This window comes from Scardinius erythrophthalmus (assembly GCF_964197995.2).
Source record: "Scardinius erythrophthalmus genome assembly, chromosome: 8".
NCBI lineage: Eukaryota > Metazoa > Chordata > Actinopteri > Cypriniformes > Leuciscidae > Scardinius > Scardinius erythrophthalmus.
The window spans coordinates 13,731,044-13,756,757 of NC_138228.1; the positions used below are offsets into that span (position 1 = coordinate 13,731,044).

The following is a 25,714-nucleotide window of genomic DNA, read 5'->3' on the forward strand; positions in this document are numbered from 1 at the left end:
CACTTTTAATGCAAATTGATCCATCCTTGCTTAATAAAAAAAAAAAATTAAAGTTGAGGGCTGCTTTGTTTAGTCAAATAGATTTTACCACATAAACTGTTTTTGGATGAATGGATCAGTGTTCTGCAGAGTCGAATTGCCTCAACCCACCTGCAGATGATGTCAAATCTCTTCAAATCTTTTCTATCAATGGGTCTGGCCACCAGCAGTGAAGCCCAGCTCTGAAATTTGTGTGTGCCTCTACTTTTGGTCAATTGGAAAACTCGTCACCCTTATCTACTTTCAGCTGGAAATGGCAATAGATATGAAGTAAGCTTTGCTCAAGATGGGGAGAATAAATTACTTCCTGCATCCATATCAGCAACATTTTCTCAAGCACTGAGGCCACCTTCATCTTCCCAACCAGCCGTGCATTGTTCGATCACTCACACAGAGCAGATAAACTGTTCCTCTCCCCTCCTTCTTCTCAACCTTCTTATTTCTTCCAACTGCAGCCTCTTACCCTCACTTCCTTTTATAGCTGGGAGCTTTCGTTCAATCTGGTGCCTCATGGCAATAACTCAGTCAATCTATCACACCAACCCACACCACCAAACCTCTCTGTAATCCAGCAATGGCTAATTCCATCAGTCTCAAACCAACTATTCACCCCCATCAGCCCTGAAATCCATTTAAAAGGGTTGAATGGTTCTTGCAGTTCTCAGCTTATCCTCAGCTGGATGGCTGTGAGGTACGAGGCCAAGACAAAGATAAATTTGCAGCCAAAAAGCAAAGGGAATAATTACGCTGAATACCTCTAAATCATAGTCAGGACTGGAGCCGCTGCTGTTCTGGGCAGAAGTCAGCGTAATGAAACCAGGCAAGATACAGATGATTCTCATCTCTATTAGGAGTCCAAGAGGGTGCTGAAGAATGTGGAAAATATTGAAACTCTAAAGAATTGTAATTGCCTTTCATCACTTTATGAAATCAGTACACTGACACTAAATGACTAATCAATCAATCAAGTCTAATAGGTGGATTTTTATGAATAAATGGAATACATTTGGAACAAAGGCTTCTTTAGACCAGGGGTTTTCTAAACATGGGTCCCTTTCTGAAGTCGACTGAAAGTTTGAGAGAAAAAAAAAATCCTTTACAAATGAGTAAATTGAGCATAGACTACATACTCTGTTACAAAATTCAGTGAGACATTTTGATGTCTACTGTCTAGATAGAGAGTATAGGAAACTAACTGAAATGAAACCCCATAAGAGACTGATTTGAAACACTTTACATGGTCAGCAATTCTGTCAACACTCACTCATGCATGCCACACCAATAGCACTTGAGAGACTCCATATTACGATGCATAACTCTAATCATCATTAAAAAACATAGCACATACAAATATTTCATTTTTTTATTATAATTTTCTTTTTAATCAATGTCTTGTATTAAAAGAAATAAGCATATCTAGAATGCACATAACATGCCATCATTCACCTCATCACAATGCATGTTGGTATTGCCTAAATTGTGGGAAATTGCATCAGGAGAATCTATGATGCCTTAAATTAAATGTCTTGGAAGACATAAAAGTATTCTAATGATCACTAGTGATTTTTACCCCAACAAAACATGCCTGCAGGTAAGTTCTGCTTTCACAGTTGAGTGTATGTTGTATAGTTTGCTTAGAGACACAAATATGAAGTGAAAAGAGCTTTACAGTCAAAGTGAAAGCTTTTTCCCTCAGGCTATGTAGAGCTTTATTTTTGCCATATACCCTGGACCACAAAAGGGTATTTGCTAGGATAGGACAATATTTGGCCGATATACAACTATTTAAAAATCTGGAATCCGAGGGTGCAAAAAAAATCAAAACATTGAGAAAATCACCTTTAAAGTTGTCCATTTATGTTCGCGATTGTGCTGCATTCACTCACAAAAATAAATGTTTTATGTATTTACGGTTGGAAATTTACAAAATATCTTCATGGAACATGATCTTTACTTAAAATCCTAATGATTTGTGGCATAAAAGAAAAATCGGTAATTTTGACCCATACAATGGATTGTTGGCTATTGGCACAAATATACCCATGTGACTTGTGACTGGTTTTGTGATCCAGGGTAACATTATAACCAACAGTGCTGTGCATATTCTTGTCCTTAAGGATGACGTTTGAACTGGACAGGTGGGCACCACGATGCAATGATTCCAGAGGTCAGCAAGAACACGGGAGTGGGAGGACAGAGAGAATGGAGGATAACAAAAAAGGCAGAGACGCAAGTGTTAAGGACATTCAATGGAGTGGGAGGTGTTGGCAGAACATGCCTGAATAAAAATGCCAGGGGAAACAACATTGAAGGAGAATTTTTTGATTAATAATTGTTTTATTTTTATGTATGCATTTCTTTCTCGGAGCATGTAACAGTTTAAGAGATGGTTGACTCTAATTGGCAAGCAGTCCAGGAGTATCCGTCAATTAACATACGAAAACAGACCTGTTAATCAAACAGTGTTAAATATGAAGAGCATATATAGCCGTAAAATTGATTTTATTGCTATTGTGTTTTTTTTTGTTTTTTTTACAGCTGAAAAATAATGCGCATATACCCCTAAAACAAATTCACCTTCAGGAAGGTCTTCAACTGCCGTGCTCTATATTTGCTGTCCACTCTGCCACCGCACCCGATCACATTCGCTTCTTATAATCTGAGAGTTGTCCAACTATGCTATACAATGTGAGTGTGTGACACATCACAGTAAAGTGTCCATGAAGAGGCTAAGTGTTGTTGGTTTATATTCCTCTCGCCGCCTAATATGGGTCTCAAGGGACTGGAGCTCAAACTTGGCTGCATAGAGACGCTAAAAACCCAGACACACTCCAGACTCTCTTACAGTCTAATCAGCAATCCCCTTGGACCGTCCTTTCACACTGCCCAAACTATGTAACACACTCTCTCTCTCTGTTTTCCCCAACACGTACACACACAAGATTCACTTTACCTGACCTCTTCTCTGAGATAGGAGGGCAACAGTCTCCCCGTGGAATTCCCTTGTTCTTTCCCAATGGCTAGAAGTCTCATCAAACCTTGGAGACCCCGTCTGTCTGTCTCTCTGCCCCTGTCTTCTTGCTCACAAACACCAGGATCTCTTTCCAGACACAGCCATTTGAAGGAGTGCCACAGGGCACTGAACTGGGTCCCTTTGTAATTTCTCTGACGGATCCCTTAAGTACATTTTCCCAGTAAACATACACTGAAAGCTACAAGTAAAACCTTAAGTGAATACTACTGGATCTAAGATTGGAACTTTTAGCCAACATCATGATTATATATCTGAACAATCCAAGGGCATTTAGGGAGTTCATGCAAAAAATTTAAAGGGGTCATCTGATGCTATTTTAAAAGCTCATTATTTTGTTTATTGGGAATAATAGAACAGGTTAACATGCTTTAATGCTCAAAAAAAAATTTTTTTTTTTTTTTTTTTTTTTTTTACACATTCTGTACATTACATTATTAAGTACCTCTATTCCCAGTCTGTCTGAAACGCACTGATTTCTACAAAGCAACTCCTTCCAAAAAGCCAGTGCTCTGATTGGCCTGGTGACCCAGTGCGTTGTGACACCTCAAGCATGTCAGAAATATAACGCTGCTTACCATAACTGCAAGTTTTAGCTGCCAAGGCTTCTACAAAATCGTAATCACACAGTTAATAATGTTGTCGGTATTACTCTATCAGTTCGAATCAACGTCAGGTTCTGAAAATACCGATGATTAAGCGTGATTTGAGTAGATCGTTTCAAAATTTTAAGTTTTTTATTTTGTAACTGTCTTACCTGTTGTAACTGTTTAATTTGTCTTCTTCACTGTAACAACTTTAAGTCCTGAGGTGACAACACAAAATGCAGTTTAAAAAACGTACTTTAGTGTACAGTATATTATCATAAAACTAAGACAGAGCTGCTTATCTTCCACTCCATCAGTACAGCACCAGTTTTCCATCCAGCTAGGTTCATCAACGATAATCCCATCGAGTTCGCCCAGTAAATCTTGAGGTAATCCTTGATGATCAGCTGACCTTTAAAGATCACATTGCAAAAACAACATGATCACGCCGGTTTGCACTGCACAACATTAGGAAGCTCATACCCTTCCTCACAGAGAATGAAACAGCTTCTCATCCAGGCCCTTGTCATTTCTAGGTTGGACTATTGTAATGCTCTTCTGGCTGGACTTCCAACAAGTGCAATCAAACCTCTGCAAATGATTCATAATGCAGCAGCACGTCTTGTCTTATCTTCAACGAGCCAAAGAGAGCCCAGGTCACACCTCTGTTAATCTTTCTGCACTGGCTTCCAGTTGCAGCTCGCATAAAGTTCAAGGCATTGGAGCTTGCCTACAGAACAACCACAGGCCCAACACCCCAACCTCTGCTCTCTTACGAGTCTACATCCCCTCCAGAAGCCTGCGGTCGGTAAGTGAGCGGCGCATCGTGGATCCATTGCAGAGGGGCACAAAAGAGAGACAGCCGAATCACTCACAATTTTCACAAATCTCTTCCATGAGCCATTAATTCCATCCTGCTAAAAAAATAAAAAGATAAAACAACAAATCTCCTCCATGTTTTCACTATTCTCCTCCATGTTTATTATCCTCTCCCTGTTCTAGCTTGTACTATCTTGAACGAAGACTGAAACTTTGTATTACTAGCACTTCTCATGTTTGTTGCATACCTTTATAAGATGAATGGCTTGTTGTATTCCTCAACTGTAAGTCACTTTGGATAAAAGTGTGTGCTAAATGGATAAATGTAAACATATATTTCTAATTTATTTAGGTGTGTTCCACCAGCGTTGTACACTCCCAGGTTCAGGAAGCTGTCCTCAATCAATTGTGCTGTACACAAGCTAAATTTTGGGTTGTACTACTCAGGAACAGCGTTATAAATTAATCGTAACCACTGATTCCTAATTTCATCCATTTTTGGATGGCCAAACAAAGGAGTTTTGCATCTACAATGCATCTCCGCAATTCACCGAAGCCTTATCTTATTTCTTTGCATATGCCTTTGGGTAGGCTTTATGCTAATATTATACATTTTGACGTGGATGTTTGAGGAAGTAATATCTGGACTTCGTTCCATTCCTTTGAGGGACGCTATGAGCTGTGTAACTTTGCAGATTGTATACATGCACAAACAGATAAATCACACATTAAAGGGTAACTCTCGCCAAATTTTAACCTAGGCTATTTTTGTTAATCTACTTGATTCAAATATTTGTGTAAAAGCATAATTAGAATGGAAACGCCGAATGCAACGTAACATGAGGGGAGTACAGATCTTTCCATCTTTACTCTCCCCATGTTACGTTGCATTCGGAGATCGACTACTTTTGACTGACAAAATTCCAGCCACCGGAAACACTAACTGATAAAGTGAGTCGTACAAAACCTTTCTTTTTAGTAAACTTTGTGTACACAAATAATGTTGTCAATGCTCGAGTTCATGTGTAGAGCCCCTGGTGATACTTCAAGCAGTTTAATGTTGTGTCGAGCCTTTTTAGTGTTTTAAAAATAACGATTTTGATGCTATCACTGTAGTGCCCCTAGCACTCCCATTCAAAATGCATTTTGACCGAAAATGAAAATACGGTCAATCTTAAAAGTGGCGTTCCCATTCTAATTATGCTTATGTCTTGATTTATTGTACTACCAACCACAGTAATTGCCTAAATCTCTTAAATATGTCCACGTAGTTTCCATAAACTTTAACATCAAAGCTCAAATTACTCTGGAAAATCTTTGCCTTTCATCCAATAACCCATCAAGTGAACATCTCTCTCTATCTCTCTCTCTCTCTCTCTCTCTCTCTCTCTCAGCCCAGACTGCTGCATCTTTAAAGCATGAAGGCCCTTCTAACAGCACCGGAACTGCTAAAATACTAAGTCTTTATGCAGCCACACACCAACTCAAACACGAGTGTGATTTGTTATTCCCCGTGGCGGGGCTGACTATTAGCCCTGTGCTCCTGTTGTTGCGATAAAAACCACAGCAGAAAACAATAACGAGAGCGGAACATCAAACTGCAGCTACATTTTTTTTTTCTTAATCTCCCTTTTCAAAAGTGTTTTAAAAAGATGACAGAGTGAGAGGTGCTGTCTCAATCAGTGCATTTACATTCCGAAACTCTGCAGAAAAACACACCATTGGATTACCAGCTAATCCATCTCAGTTATGCATCACTTGTGTGATTTTATTCAATGCATCACATTTCCACTGACTCTGCTAAAAATGCATTAGGTACAGTGACTGTGTCACCTGTGAGATTAGAAATAGCACAAGAAATGAAGCCCATTATATTAAAGGCACAATATGTAAGATTTTTGGATTAAAATATCCAAAAACCGCTATAACAATGTTGTATATATTGCTGATTTGTGTACTTACATTATCCCAAATGTTTCTAAGAATGTTTAAATCAAGAGAAATAAGTTTTAACCAGGTCCGTGCGTCGCCTATCAATGACATCATACCCGCGTTACCCTCAATTTCCGTGGAAACAATGGAAACACCAAAGACGCTTTAATATATTATGTTTTTTATTAGACAGGTGAGCAACTGTTTGGATACACTCATCGAAAGAAAACTAATCATTGTTATACAGCTCAACACAGTCTTTTTTTAACTCGTTTTCTTGATTTACCGCGAGTACCATATTTACCATGCCTAATATTGATCTAGTGTGCACTGTGCAACAAGTGTCTCATTTAGTAGCTGCCAAGCAAACACACAGAGGGCCCTATCTTGCACCCAGCGCAATTGACTTTGTACACCGACGCATGTATCATTCCTATTTTGCACCCGCGCAAAGCGCGCTTTTCCCTCCACAGAAGCACGTCGCTAAACTAGGGAATGAACTTACGCTCCCTGGGCGGTTCAGCGCAAAAAAGGAGGCGTGTTCCGGCGCAAACGTTCCTTCATGCTATTTTGCAGGTTTAGAAAACAATTGCGCCACTAACCAGGAAAAAATAGTTTAAAGTCAGTGGCGCCTTGCGCATGTTATTCATATGCTATTTTAAGGGTGCATGCTTGGCCATAATCAATGTAGCGTGTGCACAACGCGCACTTTGATTCTCTCATCTACACAGAAGCAGCAGTTTTCATTTTTGCAAATCATACATTATTACGATAGATAGATAGATAGATAGATAGATAGATAGATAGATAGATAGATAGATAGATAGATAGATAGATAGATAGATAGATAGATAGATAGATAGATAGATAGATAGATAGATAGATAGATAGATAGATAGATAGATAGATAGATAGATAGATAGATAGATAGATAGATAGATAATTTATTATAAAAGCATACATCTAGCTTACACATTTACCCAAATTATCATACGCCTTTTTAACCGAAGTTAATTTGGGTGGGTTTCTCCATCCCCAACGTCCCTGACGAGAGCGTTGCTCTCCTTGGCTGTGAACCGCTCCTAGCGCGCGCCTGGCAAATCCGCCGTTATGATAGGAATCCGCTTTAGAACACCTACCACAACCACACCTATGAATAATGAAGCTCTTCAGACCAACCCATTTTAGATTTTAGATAGAGTCATTTATCCCGCCGGGAAAATAGCAACAGCGCCAAGACCCGCCCACAAAGTTACTTGCGCTTTGCGCTTTGACACTTGCATTTCAGATCGTTAAAATAGGGCCCAGAGTATCATTATAACAACTTTCAACACACTCAAATGTATCTAATATGATAAAACAGCGCTGCGTTACCCCACATACGCATGATCGGAAGAAGCAGAAGCGGTGTGAGACATAATAAAAGCTCCACTGCTCTCGAGCTGTGTGTCACACTTGTCTCTCATTAGCAATCACTCCAGCTGCCTCGTTCTGCTCCAACAGCTTTCTTAACATTAATAAATCTTTAATGCATTACCGGTCATCCATGGATATGATTTCTGCACGAGTCCGGTTGTATTCTCCACCGGCTGTAGAGGTGAAGACCACAACTCCTATGATTCCGCGAAATCAAGGCGTCATCAATCTATGCCTTTATTGTGAATAAACGACTTCAAGTGGCGAAAAATTACACAGTGTGCCTTTAATAATTTTAAGTATCAAGATTTGGTGTAAACTGAAACTGAAATTATCACTAGCGTTGTCTGAAAGATTTTATATGACATTCTATTTGGCTGAGGAATACATATCAGAAATGGTCCAAAATCGATACTAGGCAGAGTTGTGTACCATTTGGAATTAAATTCAGATTGCTTTTTAAATTCCAAAACAGTTCCTGAATTTGAATTCAATTTGAAACGATGTAGCAAACAAGATCCGGAACTGCAATTTCGAATCTGAATGTACAAAGGTTATAGAATTAACTGAAATTCAAAGAAATTCAGTAACTATACAAGAAAAGTTTGTCAAGAATGTTGAACGTTGACTTGACAAGGTCTTGTTGGACAGTTTTGATGGATGAATTCGGACTGTTGCCGAACCCTGATGTAGGGTTAAAACGATAGATTTAGCAGACCAGCATATCCTCTGAAAATAAATCCATCCTTTATCTTTGTCTTGTTGGTCAACCATAAAACCCTAAAAATCAACAGCAAGCCGGAGGAAAAGGCATTATTGACTAAATGTAGCTCTCGCTTTGAAAACAAATGCAATGGGCTCTGGAATCTGAAACAGCATCAGCATCATTTCCTCATCACTTATGTGTGATCGAAATGCTTTGAATGTGTAATCAACATTAGAAGTGATGGGTCAGATATGGGTGGAAATCATGGCTAAAGGTGAATAAAAATAATCAATGTGGAGGCTCGCATAATGATGAGAAGGCTGTGCGTCTCGTTTGGGCTTTGGATTTCTTCCCAGAAACACCTGTGCTATAAAATATGTTAAGGAATTATCCTAATCTCTCTGCTAACTTACAATGAAGTAGATAGCAAAGTAAATTACTTAGAGGAAGAGGTGTACAGAAAATTAATGCAAGGTGGAAAAATGGAAATCGGGCTAAAAAGTGTACGGTTAAAGCTTATTTTTCTTTCTTTTTTTGACCCCACAGCCATTACTGGTCTATTTAAGCGATTTTTTTGTATGACAAGGTTCCAGTCAGAAGTCAAAATATCCCCAATTGCTGCTTTTTGTGCACAGGTAAAGAGTTGCACATAGATTTATTTCATCGCTGTCAGTTGTATTTTCGCCTCCAGGCAGCATGTATAAATGACCTTTCTCCAAATTCAGAAAAAAAAAAAAAAGGAAAATGAATGAGCGGTCAGGTTATTTCTTTTCCCTTCTAGCTCACTTCCAAACAGTTCCAAACAGAAAGTCCAGCATGCCCCACTAATCAAACATCCCATTGACTGCCATATAAATATTAATTGGTTCCACTGGATTGTCTTCCGCCCTGCATAGGTAAGATGGTAAGTAAATTTGTGGCTGAAAGATGTGCCTGTCATGACCCATTTTAGAGTCACAATTCACCTTCTCCCAATCAAGCCTTCCGCCCATCACCTGCAGGCGGTCGTACAGGAGAAATACTCCCCTGTATAACCTCTACCTTTTTTTCTCTATCCCTTTATTTCTCCTTCAGTATATTTTCACTTACAAAACTTCAAAGTAATATCAAAGTACTTTTTTTGTATATGTACCCAGGCGGGTGGTGCCAGAACATGTCAAGCGAGGTGCACAGAGTGGTAAAATTTAATTAATTTATAAGAAGTAGGTTTTTGGACAAGAGTCATCGTTATGTTTCCGCTCCTCTGTTTTCGGTCAGATCATTTTAAACCGTAAACTCATGGAATGTTTTCAGTCCAAGGATCCAGTAAGCGAATGCAAAAGGGAGGCCCACTGTCTTTGACATTGAAAACCCCTGTACTATGTAATACCATTGAATTATTTCAAGTACCTTGGAGTACCAGGCATTTAATTTAACATTAATATTTTTATTTTAAATACAATGCAATGTATAATATAATATTAAATATAATACGCCATTTCAACACAATACTTTCTAATAAAAGGATTACCTATGTTTTTACCTACATCTTTGTTCTAAATGTCTTTTTCTGCACCAGCTCTAAATATTGAGGAGCAACTCTGGAGTCTGGACAGGAAAAACATATTCAAGTAAGAGAGAAATACCGCAAAAATGAGTAATGATGCTGTGGCTCAGTTTCTTGGGATTGCGAAGTGGAATCCAGGAGGCATTTAATGCAACACACAGGATTGTGACCTCTCAGCTACACGTAAACACGGCTGAGTAAACAGGTCATTAAGAAAATAAAGCTACTTTCTTCATTCTGTCAGGCACAGGAGCGAGGGATTAATGGCCATGGAGTAGGAGCAGTAGCAGACACCGTTCACACATGCCTAAAAATAACACCCAGAGACATCTAGAGAATCTCTCACCCTGGACATGTTTAATGGCCATTGTTTCTGCTGCATTAAGCCATGTGGGCTAAAATGGCTCCAAAATGTCTCCTCTGCAATTAGGAGACTATGGATGCCACGAGCAGCAACTTGGTCTGTAGCCCAAGTCCAAAGCAACTGGGAAAAATGCTTTTCTAAACACACATTTATCACATAACCCAATTAAAGAATTCTGGCACATTCTGAGTGTTGTTTTTGTCAACTAAAACTAAAATTAAAACTATTAAAAAATATATATTTTGCATTGAAATACCGAAATTCACAGTGCAGAAATGAGTCGCACCAGATAGCCCAGCCCATTCTGAAATTCTATTGGACTGAAGTACAGGTCCTCATGTATATTAAAGATCATTTTGGTGCCACTAGTGGTGCAGCAATTACACACTTTGCCTTTAACTTCCATAATTTTTAAATGTCATCTCCTCACATCTCAAAGATAAATACTTATAATAACAGCCCTGACATACAATGTGCCTCTCATTATTACTGCTTTCTAACTACAAATAAAAGTGCATCTGCAGTTGCCCAGCTTAATCCAAATTCATTAAGTGATACCAAAAATACACAGCCAGCAAATGCAAGTCCCACAGACACATGCCCACGTTCTCCCACATGCAGGCACTGCCTGTAAAACTCAAGAGGGAGGTGAGGGTCACTAACAACAGGGCGTACGCTGACGGCTGGAAACGCCACTGGCACAATCTCAATTTTTAATAATGGCATACGGCGACAGCTGTGTCATTATTTGGGCACTTCAGGACACAATCACCACGTGCCCATCAGCCCTACAGCCAACACACCCCACCACCAGAGCCATTCGGTAGGTGGTACAACAGCTGTGTCGCCCCCAGACACTTTATTTGGTACAGGACTAAATGTTCAGTGAGCAGATTCAGAATTAGAAAGAGTGTCTGTTATTCTTCCTTCACTATCACGTGGCGAATGGATGTCAGTAGGGTATGATGGCTCAGAGGGTAATGTCTGTCACTAATGCAAAAATCTGCAGATTGGTACGGTCTCTGAAATGCAAGAGAATGCAAAACAGGGTTTAATTGGAAGAGATTAATGCAAAATTGAGATGACAGAAGCTTGTGTTCGTGCAAGCATACGGCCGATGTGTACGCTCCGTCGATCAAATGTGGAAAAATGTAGTGAGCATTACGGTTACAGCAGAGAACCTGGCAAAGTTTAATTGCTGGCAGCACAAGAATTCACACATCCGTACGCGCAAGGCTATAAATTAGTTACCGAGTTCATTGTTTGAAGATGTCCTGTGAAGGTTAACTTTCACTCTGTCTGACAATCAGATCGTATTTGCCTTGTTAAGCAAACAGGACCCTGTGGCATTTCAATGAGGATTGGGTGAGGATGATATTTTGTTCCCTGGCGCGCAGTGCTGTCCGTCTCGTATTCTATTAGCACGATGACACGCCAAATTATCTCCCATTGATTCAGTCGAAGCGCAGAAGAATAAACAATCTTGGAAGCTTGCATAGATTGATGGTTTGTGTATTTTGTGAGTCTTAAAAGTTGACAGAGGCCGTGACATGTGCCATCTGTATCGCCGTGGCAAGATGGAGAGATGCTGCTAACAGTCTAGCTCGTGTGACGCTTGGACAGTACGATAGCTGGCAAAATGAGAGGTGGGGATCAGCCTGTCCATGTGGGTCCAAAGGAGCGTAAAATTGCACCCAGCAAAGCGTGCAGGATATGACAGACAGGACATGAAATTCTAATGAAAACCAAATCTAAAGCAATACATATTTTCAGGAAACCCACCTACACAATCCAAACTTTGCAGATGGGCTTGCTCAAACCAGATAATTACTTGTGCCTCTGGGTTTAAAGGGAAACAGAGTGAGGTAAATCACAAAAACAAATATTCTACACTGTAAATGTATGCGTTTAATATGTGTTTTTAGGAATGGTGTGTGTGTGTGTGTGTGTGTGTGTGTGTGTGTGTGTGTGTGTGTGTGTGTGTGTGTGTGTGTGTGTGTGTGTGTGTGTGTGTGTGTGTGTGTAATAATCACTCTAAAATCTTCTCAAACTAACTGATGAAATACAAATATGTAAATATCTGAAAATATATACGAAGCAAAGTATGGTACTTTAATAATATCTACAAATACACAAAAAATGTTGTTTCACTCAAATTTCTAGTAGATTTCACAAATAATTACAAAGAAACTGCAAGTAACATTGAATTAAATGTGAAATTTTGAAGGAAAAACTGAACTTCGAATAAATAATTTTTACAGTGTATCAATATGAACAGAATAAGATTATGAACATTACACTAAACTTAATATCATCAAACAGTATTATCCATTTGATGCAAAGTCCTGTCCATTTGAGAACTCACCCAATCAACAGTCAGAACAAAAACAATGATTGAAAGATTTTTTTTTCCACAACACAATATGGCTCATACTGCTTTCATAAGTTATACCCTGTACACTATATACCATGTACGTTATCTAGTGTAGGAATTTTAGAAGAGTATTTTTAATGGGCTATTAAAAAGCAATTGTCCAGGTATGTATATTCCTGGTGAAATACAACTTAACATTGATCATTAGTCCAAAATATCATATGAACATTTAAGCACTTCACAAACAGCATAATATTATAGTTTTCATTAGCTAAAATCGAAATGCACAAGGAATTACATATAACGTTAAAAATTGACATCCAATCCAAGTCCAATCTTGAAGCAAATGTTAACCCAGCTTTGAAAAGTCTGTGTATATTTTTCACAATGAAAATAACAATAAAAAGCTTCCTTTTAAAAGGAACATTTGCTTTCTGCTCTAAATCTGTGTGAAGTTCAGACAATATTAATTCGCACTTCAGTAGTGATGTCTGATTCATCAAGAGAATACAAAGGATTCTTTGTTCTTGTTACTTGTTTACCCGTCGGGAAAAAAAGTTTCTGAAGTGTGCAGAGTCCTTCCTTTAATACTTTTAGTAAAGTACATCCATTCTACTTTATTTCAAGGTCTAATGAGGTCTTCACAGTGCTGTCAACCCATTCAAAAGTTCTTATTAAGCCTTCACAGAAACTAATCTGTGCCTCTAGGGACTTTCTGTGACTCAACTGAAGACAGAAAGAGACAGATGCACAGAGAAAGAAGAAGTATACGAGAGAACCGCACCATGCTGCGTGTGCATGTGGGTGACAGGTTAAGAGGATGAGGGCCAATTCGCCTGACACCCAACTACAGAAATACACATTCAAAACGGTGTCCCTTTCAACCATCCACAACAACAGAAGCCTTTCCCAAAAATAGTTCCGCAAAGCCGCTTAAACACTGAGATTTCTGATACGCTAATCAACAATCACTCCATGCCACATCAGCATCATGCCAGTTTTTATAGTGGAGCAGAAAAGGTTTCTCGGGATAGAGGATTTGTCTTCTTTTCTTAGAAATGCTTCAAAGGAGGTTGGGTCTTTATGAGAGAGGAGCTTAGCAGTGTATGGTGTTTCATTCCCTCCAATTATGTCCCTGAAACATTTATTTTCCTTTTTCGCTGCTAATGTATTTGCATACATCAATAAACTCAACATGCATTTGCATGTAATGCACAGGTGTACGCACTTTTGAATTCTATACAACCAGGGCCATAACCAAATTGTAGGATAAAGTTACATTTTTAGGCTTATCAAAGTCAAAATGATTGAGGCGGCCAATCAAATCAAAGTCGTCGGGCTTTATTGTTTACAGTGACCAAACATGAATTCCAGCGCAACACTTCAGTTTTAACTGTGGAAGAGTCCAAGGTAAAATACGATGTAAAGTGTAAAACGACATACAGAAATATCCAATCATGCAAACTGCGTCAAATTAAGCCATTTTAGAAAATATAGGCTATCATTTACACGTAACATATAGAGCCGTTTTCTGCATATTAGGCATACAAGTTTACAATAAGTTTTAATGTTCTTCTTTCTTTATATCGCTTTAAATCCTCCATTTCATTCATTAAATAAAAAAATTGGTCCACCTCAATATTCATGGTTATGGCTTTGTTTTCAACATGTGATTGAACAGTAAGCTAAATGTAAGACGAAGTCACCCTGTGGTGAAAATCAAGCTTTTAACGTTGTTTATGGTGTTTTGATATGCTTTAAAGGAATGGTTCGAAGTAAAAATCAACCTAGGGTCCTTTGCACCATGACCTCGAGCCAAACACCCCCCCAGAAGCTTTTTTTCCCTTGGTCGAACATCATTAAAGTTAGAGCTTATTTTGAGATATCAGCCGAATGACTTAGTGCATGCGCTAATGGATCCAAGGTTGTATCTCGTAAATTACCCCACTAATAATGCCCAGAATGGTACCAAACTTCTACAGTAGTATAAATAGGTTCTGTGCTCATAAAACAAGGCATTGGAAAGTTTGTAAGTACATCAGGAGTTTAAATAAATAACACTTGCCTGATGGCTCATGCTACCGCTAACCCGGACGTCGAGGTCACTTCCGTGATTTGGGAAAAGCACGTAAAAGTCCTGGCAGAAAGCGATGCATAAGGATGTAGTGTAACGACTGCCAGTTTCAGGAATGCACTAAAATGTTGGTGGTAGTACCAGTTTATAACAATTATTAGTTAACACTAAGTTGTCAACACATCGGAAAAAATTATAATTCGTCATTACATTACATCCTTATGCATCGCTTTCTGTCAGGACTTTTACAGGCTTTTCCCAAATCACGGAAGTGACCTCGACGTCCAGGTTAGCGGTAGCATGAGCCATCAGGCAAGTGTTATTTAAATAAACTCCTGATGTACTTACAAACTTTCCAATGCCTCGTTTTGGATCCTTGGATCCATTAGCGCCTGCACTAAGCCATTCGACTGATATCTCTAAATAAGCTCTAACTTTAATGTTCGACCAAGGGAAAAAAAAAGCTTCTGAGTGTTTGGCTCGAGGTCATGGTGCAAAGGACCCTAGGTTGATTTTACTCCGAACCATCCCTTTAAGACAAACCATGTACAAATTCATAAGTCAACACAATTGCTGAGTATTTTCTCCTTAAAACTGCAGTGAACCAAAGACAGTCTCAAAAACGGTGTTTGAAATCGCTGGTGTTTCTGACGTCACAAACTACCTTGTGTGAGGCTAATTTGCATTCATAAATCCGCATATACTACTGAGGCAAGGTTGTAGAGTTACATTCAAGCTATTTTAAGGCATGAATATTTTTTTCAAACAAAAAACTTTTAAATATGTAATTTTGGTCATCAAAGATAAATTTTAAGAGATATAATTATTGACTACAGGGGGAATTTAAGAGGCGTGAAGAATAATAATTTGTGGAAAATGTGGATCTAAATACAGTACACTTGACCTGCCATGCTGAACGAATACCGCTAAAGAGGCAACTAAATTTGCTCTAGGAAGTTGTTGTTCTCGCACACACACTATTCCATTCCATCATGAAGAAAAAAGAACTCAAGAATGAGGCATTGATTGCATTTACAGCGAGGCAGTTGAACTTTAGCCCTCAGAAGAAGAGCCAGCCTTGAAGAAAAGCACATTCTTCTTACTCAACAGATCAATCAAATACAATAAACCCAAAGGTCTATCTTAAATTAACTCTAACAAAGGCCATCAAGTCAGCAGCGCTGAACACTTGTTGATCTTCTTCTAAACAAATACGTTGTTTAATCTACTTTAGAACTTTGGCAAACAAACTCACTCAGAGGTGCTCATGCTCACCTGTTGTTGTTTTTTGTGTAGCAGGCAGTGTCCCTTCAGAATTGCTGGCACTATATCGCCATCTATAAGGCGGGAGTGAGAACTGCGGGTGTTGAGAGTGGGGGTTGGGAGGGGAGATTGCAAGGCAGAAATTGATTTGCCACATCTCTCTCAGATGTGCCACTTAGCTGGGGAGATCTGCTGTGAATCATGGCAAATTAAAGAAAACAGAGTGAGCAACACTTAGGAAAAGAGAGGGAGAGTGAGTCCTGTGGAACCTGATGTCCCTTCACATCTCTGCCAGTTACCTAAGTCCTGCCTGAGACATGGCTCTAGAGAAGGGAGGAAAGGTGTTAGTCACAGCCCAGCTGAGGTTCAGGCTCTCCTGCAGGCATGTGAAAGCCATATAGGGAAGAGATCAATGCAAAAGAGGAAAATAAAGGATTACAGTCAAGGTAGGGTTTAGTTGGCTGATTTGATCTTCTGTAATCAAAGCAAAAAAACAGCAATGTGCCAAGATGAAGCAGATCAAAGCGCTCAATATTGCCGTCCAATTAGATTATGTGAGGAGGAAAAGCAATCTATCATTTTAGATGGGGATGACTTTTATTAAATAGAATTTTAAGGGTTTCTGGGGATGTGTAAAACGGCATATTTTCAAAATCGACAACTCAGTCGGCCTAACGACTAGTCAGTGCCTAAATGAATAGTTGATTAATCGTTCTTAAAGAAAAACTGAATAATTAGACTGCCCAATTGCAGTTTTACTTTAGAAACATTTAGCTAGATGGATTACAATTGAATGGAAAGGAGAGAAGGGGTCTCTCATGATTTTAAAAGTTAGATTATTTTTTAACTTGACAAGCCGTATAAAAAAATGGTGATGGGGTGCAAAAACATTGAAAAGTGCAACAAATGGCCAGAGTGGTGGTGCTTTAAAGTCAATGAATTTGAGGACAACCTTTCTGAGAGGGTTTTACAGTTCAAGCGAGCACAACAGCAACCAGCTAAAGCTAAAGCAACACTGGAAAACAAAATATCCAAACCAAAAATAACAACTTATTAACGTAGAGGAAAAAGTTGCTCATGTCAATTTCCCACATTTTCAGAGCATAACTAGAAGAAAAAAATATTTACTATGGAAATATCCATGACTTCTAAGGCTGAATTTTCATGACGTTTCATATTTTCAACAAAAAATTTCAGATTTTTACTCAACTATGAGATCCACATTTATGATTATGTGCATGAAATATGAAAGACAGAAAGATCAGAACAGCGGTGGTCAGGGCTGCAGGGCACATCCTGTCTGCTTATCACAAATCAGATATCTGTCTTCCATTTATCTCTGTTCCTGTCATCAATCATACCCAACAACATGCATCTCTCTCAAAAAATACGCACACACACACTGGAGAACACCTCTGTTACACTGCCATTATTCCTACCATTAGTATTCTCTGGTTCCCCTTTAATATACAAGAAATTGTGCAGCATAAGCATCTAGAGATAAACACGTATCATGTTTACCGTGACATTCGGCTGTTCTCGCTGTGAAATCTCTGTACGTGTGCATGTCTCTGATACAAATCCTCATATTGCCTCCGGCTCCACAGGTCACCGTGCACAACAAACACACAGAGTTAGACAAACGCCACATGGATACCATCCAATCAATTACTTCTTCCAACTAGTGAGATCCAGTGTCACAGATAGAGCTGTCCGTGTTTACAGCACAAGCCACTGCAATTATATTGGGATTGGCTAATGCAGACTAGGCCGTCTGGGTGGTTTTAGATAGTCTGAAAGAAAAGTTTCCATCAGTAATTGCCTATGAATCAATATGCAAATACAGGAATATTATATCAAATTTCCACTTCTCTCTGAGGGAAGAGGCGGTCCAGGGACACTTTGCAGGCCTGGCATGCCACACGCTGTTTGAAAAGTGGATTAGAAGATCCAGGCTTTTGAGGCTCTCCTCACAATTATCTGTCTGATGGTGGGATGATCTATGCAAACAGAGAGAAGATAGACTGAGAAAGAGGAAAAGAAGGGCACTTGGGATGGATAGAACCTGGTGAAATGAGAGGACTGACAATGTGGGGATTCTAATGCAACTCTTGCACTAAAAAATGGAGCAAACTAGAACACAAATGAGCTTTCGTTTTCCACAGACTGTCACTGTCTACAAATCAGTTGCATTCATATAATGAGTTGGAATTGCTGATACAGTCTTGGTTAAAATGAGCAAGCAGCTCTGGGACACACTGTCTTTTATCTTCACCTTTGCTTACATCTCAAAAAGGGATAGTTCAGCCAAAAATTTAAATTCTTTCATCATTTACTCACCCTCATGCAGTTACAAATCTATTGCTTTCATTCTTTTGACACAAAACACAAAAAGTGAAACTTATCCTGGACACTTTATGCCACAGGGAAAGGTGTGGTCAAGCACTAAAATCATGATACAATAAATAGAAACAATACCTAAATCAACATAAAATAAACCAAACTACATGTATTAAATTACTTCTCAGTAAATTGTAATCGATTTGATTGATGGTTACTAAAAAGTCGCCCTCCGCCGTAGCTATCAAAGGAAAAATGGCAGCGAAAGATGACATTTGACCATGAGATGCACAAGAACCAATGACATTTGATGGACATCTGGTATCACTGATATCAAACCTGGCATGTGGCATGTAACATATTTGATTCCAGAGATGCAAAAACAGTTTGAAATGCTACAAAATGGCCAGAGAGGTGGTAAATGCTCAAACAAAGAAGAAAGGACAGGAAGGGGGAAAAGGGAAAGGAAGAGGAAAAGGAAAGTCTGTTAACACTATCTAAACCACAATCCCATGTAGAAAGAGATGAAAGAAATTGGTTCAGAATGATTGTGCGTATTTATCTGTGTATTTATGAATATCTTCAAAGCATTTACAGCCTAAGTAGTTAGTGAAGTAAGTCTCTACAAACAAATAATTATTGACCTGTCTTTGAACAAATCTTTCTGCTTTGATATCTCTTTCACATTACCCAAGCCTTTTGACATAGCGCCTACTCCACAATGCACTAAGCCAAACACAAATTTGTGCTTTAACAATAAATCTCCTATATACACTGTGCTCCCACTCTGGGAGCCAAGAGAGATGCTGTAGGTCAGTGGGTCTTGACCTCTGAGACTGTATACAAGTGCAACATCTGCACCAGGAGCGTTCTGTAATCACACATTCTTCACCATCAGCTATAACCCAACATATCTGCCATGAAGGAGTTGCGCAATTAAGACAAAAATCAAACCTAACCTATGCAGCAAAAGCAACGACCTTGGTAGAGGATGAGTAGCGAGTACAAAGGAGGGTCGACACAGGGAGCGATCCATTCAGATCCACTGCAGTGCTAATGACTGGGTGCTCTCATTATCTCCATCATTACCAGACCTTCATTTAGCGTATTGTGCTCAATAGCTAGTGTGCAAATTAATCAAGATTTCTCACTCCGGTAACACAAGCTTCCTCCTAATGGCGCATTTCAAAGATTAAAGTACAAGTCACAGTACAGTCCCTTTGCAAGGTTAAATAAAAACCAGACCTCCCAAATTCTCTCTGTGCTTCAGTACAAGGTCACCTAAGGTCAATGCGAGGACCAGGTTCAAGTTAGTATTGGCAGTTAGTCCCTGCAGGTGAATGCAGCAACTTTACCATTTTCCAAGCCAAAGAAAAACACATTTCTCCTTTTTTTTTTCTCAAATATCCAATTTTTCATGCTTTACATTATAATGTTTTGACACAGAAGTTCATTTTTAACATTTAAAATTATTTATTTTAGTTTTTAGTATTTTGTTTTTCATTTATTTAGACAAAGCTGTAAAGATTTTAATATTGCTATATATTGGTTATCGGCCATAACACCAGCATAGTGACCAGAATTGTTATTGTTGCATCATGGTGTTATATTAGTATTATTTAAATACTATTATAGTATTCATTAATATTTTGAAAAAGCTTTTATTTTATATATATTTAGGTTTAATTTTGGTTAAATTTGAATGATTTTTGTTGTATGGTTTGTTTATTAGGGTTTTTTTAGCTTTATTTTAATTTCAGTTTTAGTTTTTTTTAATACTTCAACAAACTTATTTCAGTTAGTTATCAAGGCAACATTTCGATTTTTTATATTTTTAATATATTTTCATTTTATTTTAGCTTAATTAAAAAATATTTTCATTAACTTAGTTTTAGCTTTAGTTGACAATAACTACTAATAATTATTGCAACCTCTACTGAAGAAAGGCAAATTGTTACTGCTTACCAATAGATCTAGATCAAAAATATTTAGTTTTTTGCTGGAACAGAGAGCATTTTATTGAATCAAAGGTGCTGTAACGGCATTCCTGACCATTCCTGCCAAATTTATTGACCTCCTTGGTGAGAAAACCACAAAACCAATGGAACTGCAACCTAAAGCATTTAGAGTAATGCTAATGTAAAGGATCTAAACAGAGTAAATGGAAACCTCTTAAATACTTAAGGTGCTTTGCATTTTGAATTCATCGTTAATCGGAAATGCAATCGCAAGTATGGGGTGAAAATCTCAAGCAACAAGGTTTCTACACCTCACCTCGCCATTTGCTGAGGACGGATGCTATATATATAGACACTTGCACTCTGTAGCTGATGATGAGCACCCTAGACACCCAGAGTGGACACAGCTGAAGCTAGCCCTTCTGCATGACTGCCTTTAGGCTTTGCGACTAAAGGGAAAGTGTGATTGTGTGTGTCTGTTTGTGCATTATGCCCTGGCTGAAGCAATGTGCACCTGTTACCCTTGCAATAAATAGAAATGACACCAGCCTAAAGCAGCGCCTCTTTCTCTCATTAAGACTGATGAATCACCGGAGTAACACTTAAGTGTCAGCGAAGTCATCAAACGCGCACCATCCGTGTCACAGCACAAGGTTGTCAAGGGGAAAAGGGATGCAAATAGCAATTCAAAAGTGTTAAGTGTGGCCTATACAAGATTTAAAGCCAATATGTGCATCCTGGAGGGAACAACATCCTCTCGGAACTTTAAATGGCCTTACTGACTTATCTATTACCTGAGATATTGGACAGCATGTTCTTTCCCGAAGAATCCTCGCCACTTAGGGATCTTACAGCAAGTGAGGGAAATGATTTTCCCTTCCATTTCTCTCTTTCTTTTTCCCATTTTCTAACACCATGCTGGGGGGAAACTGGGTAAATAGATAAGTAAATAAAATAAAACACAAAAGCAATGGGGGAGAGAGAGCAAAAGATAAATGTCTGCACCTTACGGGTATCCCACGCTTATTCTGAATCATTGCAGCGGCTCGCGACTGCTTAACGTTTCATTTTGGAAACAGGGATTTATAGAAGGGGAAATTCACAGGCTCCGATACGCAAGGGAAAGTTGGCGCCCTACCTGCGCGACTATAAATAAGATCCTTCTCACTTGATCACACACGGAGCTAGAGAGGGAAAAAATGGATATTACACCGCTGGCCAAGTAGACGGTGAGGGCGAGACGACTATGTAGAGAGCATTGTATGAAGCTATAATCTATTTAGAGTGGTTTATCACATAGGGGAGGTAAACAAAGACAACCTCTTGCTAACAATTAATTGTTAAAAAGAACGTGTTATAATCTCTATAGACTCCCTGAGGATTCAGAGCATTGAGATGATTCACAGCTATAAAAGTAACAGCCCAGTGAAGCATCTAAGAAGAGCTGAAATGTGACTAATGCCTAATAAGTATTAATAATAAGAGAACAATGATAGCTTTCTTGAAGTTCTCAAGAATAAAGTGTCTTCTTTAATCTTCTTTAATCTTCTTTAAACAATGCATGTACCACATGCTGAGTGCATGCAAAGTTATAAACTGCCTTATGTACTAATAAGTAATCCATAATAACTTTTATCTAACACAGAACACATCTATCAAATGCATGTTATGGCCACAGCAGTCACATTTAAGGACTATGAGCTGACAGAGTTTGAGCATTATAATAATTCTCTGTGAAAATTAAGGCATTTAATCTGTGAGAGGGGAAAACACCAACAACCAGGACACCTGTTGTTCATTATCCCATACAAGGAATTAACTGTTGAGCAGTAGCTTACAAATGAGCCATCAGCATTTTAAATGCAAGAGGCCATATCAATGTCTCCTTCACCCCCAACTGGCTATGCTGACTACTGTAATGCACATGTAAAGAACAAGACAGACAATATTGACTGTCTCTTAGTATTAACAGCCTCGGGTGACCTATTGTAACAGCGGTTCTAAATCGCTTTGATTTAGGACAGAGAAATGGAAAAAATGACCGACTGGAACCAAAAGGAGAGAGATGGTAGCTAAAGATGGTAGCTGGTTTAATCTAAGCTGGTTAGTTGGTGCAAGCAGGTCATTAGCAAGATACAAATGTCCCTATAAACAGCTTGACCACTTGTAGCTGTAGTTTTGTTGCATTTCCAAGATGGTCAACCAGCTTTATCCAGCAAATGACCATCTTAGACAAACTAGAAACCAGCTTAATGTTTCAAAACACAGCTACCACCTTAAACTGAATCGATTTACTTCTGTACAGGCTCCATTATTTGATTCCAGCTGTCTGAAGTGAACGCGCGGTTATTTTAATAGTCGGTTTAGTTCGTTTATCAATGTCGATTATTTCATTTAAACTCTTCGATTAAAGCGGGACGCAGTCAATCACTTATTTTCTGTATCTCGCACTTTGCTGGTTAATCGCTTGTTATATTTGTTTGATTGCCATTCTTTTATCTTGTTTATTTGGTTTGCATTCTCTCAGAAGTAGCTAAAAGGAATCTTATCGTTAATAGTTTATTTAATGGTTTGTTAGTTTTGCTGATCTCAAATGACTAGATAGAGACTGTTTAGTCTTGAATCGTTTATTTACTGACTTTGCTGTATTTTGTGAATGGAGAAGGGCTCCGTGAGTCAGCCCGTCGTGTGAATGTCTCCTGATGAAGGAAGCCAAAGGAGCGCTCAACTTCAGAGCTGAGCGGAATATAGATGCGATCTGAGACTGAGTTTGCTCGTGATTTGCACCCATCTGATCCCAGTGCATTAGACTTAATCACGCGAACGGACTTGACTAAACGTCTGATGTCAACGTTCTATGCACTAGAGACATCGCCACTGTGATAAATTATTAGAAATAAAGAATAACATGTTTCATTACACTGATCTCTATTCTTTTTGTCGTGGCATTCAGCTATCTCAGTGCAACTCCTTCTGTTCAACGAGTTGTAAATACGTGCAATGCGCTCACAAAATAATTTCACAATTTTAACTACACTAAATTAATGCAAACAAAAAAAAAAAAAAAAAAAAAATGAGAAGCAGCTCGTAACGGAATGAAACCTCTCGCGCCTACCTGGCAAACGAGGAATGCGATGAAAATGCGGGTTCCGAACTCCATGGTCTCAGATCAGTGGGAATAATGTTCAAAACAAGATACTGGTCGGACCAGCGCTGTTCATAATTCCAGAGTCGCGAGAGTAAAGCCCCTCTGCCTCGAGCTGCCAACTTCCCAAATAGAACTGCAGCCTCGTGAGCAGAGCATTGGAGTCCACCACCAATAGATTTATAGGGGGGGGGGGGGGTTCTTCGTTGACGCTTACATGAACCTGACATGCTAGCATTTATGTTAAAGTAATAGTCTCAGCACCTTTGCATTGCATTTCTTTGATTTTTTTTTTATTTCAGTTTGATTTTTAACTGATTTCAAACTTTCTGTTTTGAAAGATAATGGATAGTAGTTTTAATATAGGGTGATATATTGCACATTCGCTCATTTAATAGAAATAGTATTAGACTATAGAATAATCAGACATCCATAGTTCCAGAGGGCTTGCTGTGCTTTTAAGGTGTAATAGCCTATATATATATATATATATATATATATATATATATATATATATTGTATATACTAGATAGATAGATAGATAGATAGATAGATAGATAGATAGATAGATAGATAGATAGATAGATAGATAGATAGATAGATAGATAGATAGATAGATAGATAGATAGATAGATAGATAGATAGATAGATAGATAGATAGATAGATAGATAGATAGATAGATAGATAGATAGATAGATAGATAGATAGATAGATAGATAGATAGATAGGTTCTCTCCGGAACTTATGAAATAGTGATATAAAATGATTGACAGTTAGGCTAATTCAAATTACTGTGCTGGATCAGCCTAATGTAAAATTTTTAAAACTTCAAATTTTGAGGATGATTTGAAATTGTGCTGGACATGTTACGTAATTTTCTTTAAAACAACATATTCACTAAACTTTTACAACCGCATCTACAAAGTAGAGTTTGATTTGTTACAACCATGAGGGTTAAATTGGCATCTATGTGTCTGGATTTGACTGCACAGCACACTGACTAACTTGAATGACAGCGACACAGCAGCTAACCTCTTATTCTCTTTTGGATTTTGTCAGCAAAACTCTCTCTGACCTAAAGTTCTACCCGAAACTTTTTTATAAAAGATGATTTTTTTATTTTTTTTCCATGGTGAGAATATTCTTTTGACTATGGTCCATATCCGACAGAAACACTGTATTTTAGTCACTTGTCATGCCGAGAGGTTTTTTTGTTTTTTTTTACTGGTGGAGATCAGAAAAGAAAGAATGTCTATTAAAATCTCAGTTGTCTGACACACTGTCCAAAAATGACCACAGGTAATCTGAACTGAATATTTGATTCGCAGTGTCTCCAAAATTCCAAAATGTCACATGGTAAGTCTGAGAAGTCTGAACATAATAAATAGCTAAAATAATCAACAATATTTAGCTCACATGGTCAGCTAGGGTACAAATGACAGAAAAATTATAGCGTATTAAAGTTATGTGCCACATCCATATGACAACTAGTATTTTATCAAGGATGTAAAGGACCATTTAAAATACTGTATTTACGTTCCTATAGTGTGTGAAAAAAAAATTGGGTCATGAAACATTGAAGATGTTTGTGTAATTAATTTTGCAATTTGATAGACTTTTGTATCTTGAATGTCTTCGATGTACCTTGTGTGTGTGTATAAATTGTAATCAGAAATTCATGAACACTTGTCTTTCTCAGAATGACACCATAGTGATCAGTCACAAATAACATAGAAAGGACCTCAAATTCAAATGCTTATTTCTTCTAAGATATACATGAATCTTTAACATTTTAAGTTTGTTTCTGGATATTAGTTTACTAAACTCTTGACTCATCATTTGTTATTTCCCCTATGAACATGACATGGGTAATTGAGTCGTGAGAAAAAAATGTCAAAAATTGGTCATAATGACCCATGACTCCCACACTGAGCACAAACAAATATCCTTTGACCAACAGTCACAGGGGTTTCAGGCCAAAACGTCACATTTATACATATTTGGTATGGGAATACAGCTGTACTTCTTTCTTTGTCACTCTTATGTCAACATGTCTTAGATGCATGTCAAGCTAATGTGACACTTCCTGTTATGAAAGACAGTGAGGCCAGATACTCAC

The 25,714-nt window shown here is 38.3% G+C and overlaps 1 protein-coding gene across 1 annotated transcript in view; it reads right to left on the minus strand.

The window, feature by feature from the left end:
• The window catches only part of cdh13 (cadherin 13, H-cadherin (heart)), a 347,744-nt gene extending 323,998 nt beyond the window's left edge, over positions 1 to 23,746 (minus strand). The window contains exon 1 of the mRNA XM_081372855.1: positions 23,565 to 23,746. Within this exon, the coding sequence (XP_081228981.1) occupies positions 23,565 to 23,609 (45 nt within the window). The 5' untranslated portion in view covers positions 23,610 to 23,746. The remainder of the gene's footprint in view (positions 1 to 23,564) is intronic.
• Positions 23,747 to 25,714: the final 1,968 nt, after the last annotated feature.